Below are 8,644 nucleotides of genomic sequence, written 5' to 3'. Positions count from 1 at the left end.
GTTATTAGAATAACAAGTAACATTAAAATATTAAACATTCGGAGTCACATAATATGATTGGATTCATTGTGAATCATATCACAAAGATAGTAAATTTATGGAGCTTAATAGCCAAAGTTATAATTATATAATTATATAAAAATGAGTACCAATCAAGTGAATTTGCATTTTTGGAATGTGGGTTATCTTTTAAAGTATAAGGAGTGAAATAGTAATCTAACAATGTAAGTCGTTTTTATGTTTAGTATAGGAACTGTAAAGGTATTCAATTGGTGGCTGACAAGGGTTCAAAACCTATTCTCTTACTCATCTTGATAAATCTTTTGGATTGGCAACCCAAGTCTGTGATGATTTAATAGACTTTCTTTTTCCACCACAGCTCTAAAATCCATACCCCATAGATCGTGGAGATTCTATAGAGATCCGCATCAAAACCTTTGAAATCCATTGATTAAGTTGATTATTAAGCACCCATTTTACAAATTACACTACTAATTAATTGCCTCGATTGCAGGATGTATCATATCATACATACAGCATTCGTGCAGTCTTGTGTTCACGTGTGTCATGCCCTTAGGGACTCAGAGAACATTTTGTTAAATCCGATTCAATGTCCTATTTCTTGGGTTTAGTTTACCTCAAACTAATTCGATATTTTATGGGATAATTTGACGGGAAATGATTGGGCCAGCTGCCGGTTACATGCAAAGCGCGCGAGGACGTTCGATATCGCGCGCTCTCTCTCTCTCTCTCTCCCTCTCTCTCAGAGAAGATGCAGTATTGTCGCAGATTGCAGCAATCATCTCTAATTATGAAGATGCAGTACCGTCGCACATTGCAGCAATCAACACTAATTACGGCGCAGGAGCAATCAAAGCTAATCATGCAGCAGCGTTCGTGCAGTTGCTTAACTCAATAAATCCTATTCTCTCATTCGCGGCGTATCATCAAATCATCCAATCTTATCACATACAACGTCGTCATTATCGTTCTACTTGCTCTTGAATCAGGTTGGCAGAACTACAGAAGACTATATTCGCCATCTGATTTCCCATCGTATAAAGTCCCACGGGATCATCATCACCACCATCCTCCTGGCGTTGATCAAACAGGAATTGGCAGATTAAGAGAACGCCATCGTCAATATATCGCACCTAATTATCCGCGTTATCAATAATGGGTTGTGGCGTCTCCAAGGATTGCATTGCCGACCAGAGCGCCCTCATCAAGAGCCGCTCCTCCTCCAAGGCCTCCAAGAAGAAGCTCACGCTTACGGCACATCATCTTCATCATGATCTGATCTGCAGATCAGACGCCATGAATGCACACAATCCTCACTTGCATCCCTCCTCCAAAAATACTAGCAAACATGGTGGTGGATCAATAAACATCTCTCTTAAACATCATCGTTCTCCTCCTCCTCCCGGCCCTGACCATGAGCTTCTCAACCTTACGGAGATCAACATCAATAGCCCCCACCATCATTCAAATGGTCATCATCATCACCCTCATCAGCAACAACTCGAGAAAGAGTCACTTCCACCACCACACAGCGTCATCATGGTAGATGTCAACGACAGTAACCCCTTAGTAATTCCATCAAAGATTAAGGAAAGCATTGTTTCATTAGCAAGAGATCATGGGGATGGAGAGGAGGAGGAGGAGGAGGAGGAGGACCACAAGGATGTTGAAAATAGACCCCCCTCCCACCAAATCACTGCTCATTACTCTCCCTTGCCTCCCATCCCTGATAATCAAATTTCTACTGGTCTCCAATACACTCTCCACCACAGAAATTCCCCCCTTTGTGAGCTCCCCATCTCCTCCTCTCCCAATTCCTTCCTTGATACAAGTACCCACTCTTACCCTAGAAACTCTCCCCTCTCTCAGCTCCCTCTTTCTTCCTCCCTCAACTCTCGCACTCATTCTCTTAACACTACTAAGAATACTATGATCAACCATACGCCCTCTCAACTTACCAATCCTCAACAACCCACTTTTTCAAACCAACATCCAAGTCACAACAATTCAACTTCAATGCCATTAAAAGATGCGAGTCAATCCCTTTCCCCTCTTCACTATAACAAGGTAAAACTAGCTTCTTCCCCTAAGCAAGCTTGGATGTCCGAGGGGTTGGCATCAAATGAGCAAGTTGAAAGCATGCATGGAGAGGCTTCTTTGCTAATAAAAGGTAAGCCACTTGTGACCATCTCATTCTAAATTTTGAACATGTACATACATTATGTGTCATGTCAAGAAGAGCTTGGAGACATAGTGATTAACAACCTAATATATTTGTGAAGGCAAACCATATTGAGCATCTAGTAGTTGGAGCTAGATCAATATATCTACATCAAAAAATAATTATTTATAATCATAATTAGCCATTAACAAAAAAAAATCCAATTCTCCTTGTTCTTTCCAACATAATATTATCATGTTTAAGTGTCAGAGCCAAATAATATTGATCATTCCAATCTTTTCTTAATTTAAGTCACATTCTAAATCACACCATTGCATTATTTAGGACCTTCTCTCAACAGAAGCTTCAACTAATTATGAACAAAAGTTTCCAACAATCTCATTGTTCATCATCTAAATATCTTGGTTTCTAATTATGACAACATTGAATGATCATGTTGTTAGTTTCACAAAAATTTAGGTGAAACCTACAATGTCACAATGGAGAAGTACCTACCTCCATCATGTGGCACAAGCTATCATGATGAAGTTGTTGGAGAGCTTGATGCTTCAAATATAAGTATTAATATTGATGATCTTGCCGATTGTATAGAGGTAGGTCTTGGATCCATTTCACATGTATGTATTGACATTATGGTATCTTTAGACCTTGTTTTCATTTATAAACTTCCAATATACGATCAACTTTAAGCCTTTCAATTACTAAAGGTACACTTATAAGAGACAATGATTTTTTCTTAACTTATGTAGGAATATGACCCTCAACAAAGTACTAAAGAGAAAATACAACATAAATCTTATGACATTGACCAAATTCCACACCTTACTACGTGGGAAGAAGTGTCCAACAACCCTTCTAGTGCATGTACATTGCAAAACCTTTTGCAACAAGATAAGAATTTCCATTTGCAATAATTGACCTTTATTTGCCACAAACTTTCATAATCCATAATCAATCATATTGCTTTGTAGTTGAGATATCTATTCAATATTATGTGTAGATATGCAACAGACATTTTTAGCTATCAATTTCCACCTTAAATAATGTAATCACCTACATGGCTTGTAACAAATATGATTTTAACTTCAAATTATTGAGTTTTTAAATATGTATCCAATGTTTTCATCACAATTAGCTATATTGCTAATCTTACTTGTGAATGATGAATTTAGATTTGCAAGAGCTTTTGGAGCATTTTGACAAATCGACCAAACAACTTCATCAACCAAAAACACCTAGAATATCTTGGCAGTCCAAGTTAATAGAGACTCTTGATCAAGACATTGAGAAGATGTTACTTGAGGACCAAATGGATGTAGCTGCCTTAGGGAAAGATTCAACATCACACAATATTAAAGGAGTATGCACCACTCATGATGCTTCATATGATAACATTAAGATCTAAGGTAAATCTTATAGAATCTATAAATTTATGACTAACGTTGTACCACATCACTAACTATTTATGATTTCATTTTGCAAAAAATTGGAAACATGCAATTCTTTTACCTAAGGCTTTCTATATCCTTCATTACAAGTGTGACTACTTTGGAATTTTTAAGTGCCTCATGGTGAATACACCATATTTTCCAATAAGTGACTATTTTGTGAGGTCCTCCCCAAAGAAGTGTTTCTAGGCTACCTACAAAAGGTTTGTTCTAGATAGCAAGCTTAGGTATGTGAGATTTCTTAATAGAATCAAACCAAAGTTGTTCAATGCCCTTTCATTACATATTAAGGCTTTGAGAAGGGTTTACTGAGAGGAAGGAATTTGAGCTGAAGTTGATTCATATGTTACAATCCTCTTTCCAATCTAAGGCATTGATTATAATCCAATTAATCCTTAATAAAATCAAATATCATGGTACCTTCTTATAATAATCATATTTATTATAAGAAATTATGGGACAAGCATAGTGTCATGGCTCCTAGTAGAGTGCAGTTGGATTAGCTTTATTATGATTAACCTCTCTTGGTTATTCAAGGATGAGTAGATATAATTGGGGATAAACACATATTTTACTTGCATACTAAAAATATGTTTTAGTTGTGTGGTATTCAAACAACCATGTAGCGCTCTCTCTCTCTCTCTCTCTCTCTCTCTCTCTCTCTCTCTCTCTCTCTCTCTCTCTCTCTCTCTCTCTCTCTCTCTCTCTCTCTCTCTCTCTCTCTCTCTCTCTCTCTCTCTCTCTCTCTCTCTCTACATACAACACCCTGAATAAAAAGTAGGGATGGACTACACATATAACTACTATCATTGTTGTGTACATTGAAGATCACATAGAAATGACATATGGGATGTATTTGGGTATGCATGAATACCATATATATAGAGCAAAATATGCATTTTACTATCTTTGGAATGGTAGAGGATTTTAATAATGCTACTTGTTGGCAAAATTTAGTGGGTTCCATGTTTGTTTATAATCTCCCCTAACAATGTTAATTTCTAAGGAAATATGTGCTCACATGCAGAAATTACCTCTTTATATTATACACCTAATTGACAGATTATGAACAAAATGAGGTGAACTTGTACTTCTCAATTATTTTTTTGGAAAGTCCATAAAAATTTCAAAACCACCATATATTCTTTGATGAACCACAAAAATGGTGCATTATGAACCTCTAAAATGTTTGCCATAGCCTACAATAGCCCCCCTTCTTAAAGCCTTACTTGACATTCTTAGTTAAACTCTCTACTTGGGCCCTCCTAATGCACCTCCCACCTACACCTATATGAGGAACTTATCTCTTCATTCTCAAGTGTGTGTCAACTCCCTATACATGATATATATCCATACACAAGGCAACCATTCTCCTCTCCATCTAGCCCAACTTCCATCATTAACTCCCTCAACATAGGTGAAGTATATCCATATGTAAGACCATACTCTCCTCTCCACATAGTTCTATTGCCATGTTTTAAAAAGAAGGGAAATAGAAGCTCTATCTATACAAGGAGAGTGAGATAGATAAAAAGCCTTTTCAAAAATACTTTTGAATCAATAACTATGACATAGAAGGATTGAGGATGATACTCTTCCCAAATCATTCAAATGTGATACTATCCTTATTTCCACCCTCCCAAAATCATGCATGAGTCATTTTGAAATATACTCAGTCTTTATGCCAAAATAAAGCAATCTAGTTTCCATTTACATTGTACACTGGAATTAATATTTGTGCCTCATTATTATTATTTCACTTAGCCCAAATGTTCTTAATATGCACATTCTAAACTTTTGTGTCTCCTAACTATGTCTCATCTTTCATTCCCCTTTCACCTAGTTAAAACATGTGTCCCTTCATTACTCCCACACTTAGTTACCCTACCTTGTTAGATAACACAATTAATGTGTTGGTTACCATGTATGAACACAATTATGGTTGTAATGGGTAGTTGATGTAGTCATGGATTTGAGTTGATGGTATCTTTGAAAATATGCTTTTTGACTTTTGTTAGCCTATGCAAATTTCCAAGATATTGTCATCCCTTTGTCTCATTTGGTGAACATGAATGTGTGATGTATCGATTTTGAAGCTATGTAGGTTAATAAGTGAGTTTAGTATATAATGCTTGATCCCCATTAAGGAATTGCTAGACTCAAAAGGGATTGTGTAAGGAAAAGCAAGATTAGTAGTAATAAAGTTTAGGGTGAGTTAAGCTAGTAGGTGGTCTTGTTTGTCAATGTTCAAATGGTGGGACTAGTTGTGTTTATAATAGCAAAGTGGGTGAATTTTTTTATTTCAAGAGAAAAAATGGGGAAAGGCGTGCTTGAAAGGTAGTTATTATTGAGGATCTTGGCCCCAATAGCCTCCATAACTATTTACTCAAAGATCATTGCTCCCCATGACACATAAAAAGGACTTATAGATACTTTTGTCCAACTAATGTATTTTCATTTTTTTTTTTTTGGCATAAAAGGCCTTCAAAACTACTCTATGATAAGAGAACTCATTTTCAAGCTAGTTTTCTTAATTCGACTACCTTTAATGGAGTTATTCTTCCTCCTCTCTATCCAAAAAAATCTATCATCCTCATTTTGCCTCTCTATCCAAAAAAAATCTCGCTCATCCTCATTTTGTCTCCAAAAAATTCCCCATTCACATAGACACATGAATCTTTGTTTCTCAACCTTAATGCCTCCTTCCCAACCTTGATTCTAGCCTCATTTTCATACATTCAAGCTTTTGTTCCATTGTTCATTATCTTCTCTTTTGACTCTTCCTCATTGTTATTCCCTTCAAAATTTTTTCCCTTAAGCATCTCTCATGTGCACCCTCTTAGTAATGTTGTAAACTCATAGAAATGAAGGTTTGATTTCCATATCCATCTTTCAAAGGAATATATGAGCTCAAAAATAAAAGAATTGATGTTATGAGTGTCAAGTTGCTCGCTATAGTGACATAGAAGGTAAAAAGGATATTAACATATGGGTTGAAGGAGCACTATACTTGCATAACCCAATAACATGTGCATTCCCAAGCTTCATGAGCTTGACTAGTTACATGACATACTTGGACGATGGGAGGCATTGGCATGTTAGACTACGGCCAACGTTTGATTATGTATGGAGGGGCACATGTACTTAAAGTTGTGCCCAATATAAAATATTTCAAGAAAATAACTATCAATACACACAAAAGCAAGTATGTCATTTAGCTCAATATGTGAAGTTGCTATAGGAGAAAAGGCAAAGCTTAGATAATGACCTTCTTACATTAAAGACAAGGATCTACAACTCCAAAATCACCTCCTTCATAAGAGATGCTAATCCTTATCTAGGAAATACAAATGAAAAAGAAACGCCGCTATCATTTGATTGAAAAAAAATCCCATCACAAAGCTACTCCCATGGGGTATTGACTCAAAGACAAGTAACATATGCTGGTGAGTACATTGATAGAAGAAGGTGGAACTCTTAAGGCACATGTGCATGTCGTGAGGAGTGCAATGGATCATATAGTTGGTGGAGGTGTTCAATTGAGACAACCACCTACAAGAAAATGCACCTACACATTTGGAAAGACTAAAGCTAAGTGTTTACTAAGGATTCTTAATATTTGTTGTTTCAATGAGCTAAATCAAGTTCAATGACATATTTGTTGTAGTAACTTCAACTGGCAATGGTAAATTACTTCAAAGTGTAGTTGAATGGTGTATGGCATCCTTGTGATTGGTTATCTATTACTTTATTTACACGTTCCAATTTTAGTTTATGAAGATTTGATTGTGGACTATGGAAGCAAGATGATTTGCATATCAAGGTGGATAAATGTGAGCGAATCAAAGGTCAAAAGTATGAGAAAATCAACATCGCATTAATGAACAAAGATTTGGAGCATATTGATGATGAAAAAGTGACACAATCATTTAGTATTCAAAGAGAAAAATCTAATCGCTAGTTGCATTCAAGGTCCCAAAGAAATGCATGTGGAAAGGTTTAATTCTCCCCTAATTTCAAAAGAGATCAATGTGTATCTCAATTGCTAAGGAAAACCTCATCAAATGATTAGAGAGATGACATATATTAGGAAGCAAATTGATGCTTTGATATTGCAATTAAAATATAGAAAATGAAGTGAATGGAGCTAGACCAATTATTCTTTTATCTTCGTTTACTATTGATACTTGTTTAGATTCTATAAGCATTTTGAAAGTAGAGGTCTAAAAACATTCTTACACTTGTTTGCAAAATATAATAAGGGTCAAACATTTTGTCTTCACTCTCTCACTTTTCTCTCTACTTCTTACTTCTCATCTCTATATGGCCATAGCTTCTTGAAGTAATTCTAATCATCTTTGTATGCTCACTTTTTTTGTCTCTACTTCTTACTTCCCATAAAAAAGTGGGGTTGCCTTGGTAGCATCATTGCTAGCTGGGCGGCTGGGAGTCCCCCAAATACTAGGAGCCAAATGAAGATACCCATAGTTGCCAAGCAACTCGATAAATATCAAGCAGGAAATGACCCCCTATAGCTTCGCTGAGTAGTTTGAGCGGGTGTGTAAGACTAACAACCTCATGGACCCCACTCAATGGGCACAAGCATTCAGTCTTAGCTTAGGAGAAAAGGGACAAACTTGGTTTACTAGCCTAGATAATGCCGAATGCAATAATTTCAATGATCTAAAGGATCTGTTCATTAAGAGATTCTCGGAGGTAGGATACTTTGATAATCTCATTGTCAAGTTGATGAATGTCAGCCAAAAAGACAAAAATGACATTCGAGACTATGTCACACAAGTGAGGAGTATCTACAAGAGGATACTTGCACATTTGAGCAACCCAATAAGAGATAGGTCTCCACCATATTCATTATCAAAATGAGATTTGCAATGAAGAACTCTATAAGGCCTTAGCGAGCAACTCAATCTTGCAAATGGATGTGCTTGTAAGAGTCTTTGAGGAGGCTATATGGGTGGATGGCTTGCCAAGA

The 8,644-nt window shown here is 36.4% G+C and overlaps 1 protein-coding gene across 1 annotated transcript; it reads left to right on the top strand.

The window, feature by feature from the left end:
* Nucleotides 1-721: 721 nt before the first annotated feature.
* On the top strand, nt 722-3,608 carry LOC148024366 (uncharacterized). Its single transcript, XM_087693692.1, has 4 exons — nt 722-2,191; nt 2,663-2,796; nt 2,953-3,067; nt 3,376-3,608. Exons 1-4 carry the CDS (start codon nt 1,177-1,179, stop codon nt 3,606-3,608), a joined length of 1,497 nt encoding a protein of 498 aa, XP_087549818.1. The 5' UTR covers nt 722-1,176.
* The last annotated feature ends 5,036 nt before the right edge of the window (nt 3,609-8,644 follow it).

The sequence above is a fragment of the Lygodium microphyllum genome, chromosome 15, assembly GCF_053477565.2.
Source record: "Lygodium microphyllum isolate KBCC chromosome 15, Lygodium_microphyllum_v1.1.10, whole genome shotgun sequence".
NCBI classification, from domain to species: domain Eukaryota; kingdom Viridiplantae; phylum Streptophyta; class Polypodiopsida; order Schizaeales; family Lygodiaceae; genus Lygodium; species Lygodium microphyllum.
Note: the sequence above shows the minus strand (reverse complement) of the source record. Positions and strands in the feature narration are given on the sequence as shown.

What these genes read in the sequence shown, in the direction of transcription:
- LOC148024366 (XM_087693692.1), top strand. Translation starts at nt 1,177, where the DNA reads ATGGGTTGTGGCGTCTCCAAGGATTGCATTGCCGACCAGAGCGCCCTC. An exon ending in GGCTTCTTTGCTAATAAAAG is followed by an intron (nt 2,192 to 2,662) that starts GTAAGCCACTTG and finishes ACAAAAATTTAG; the next exon opens with GTGAAACCTACAATGTCACA. An exon ending in CAACAACCCTTCTAGTGCAT is followed by an intron (nt 3,068 to 3,375) that starts GTACATTGCAAA and finishes TGATGAATTTAG; the next exon opens with ATTTGCAAGAGCTTTTGGAG.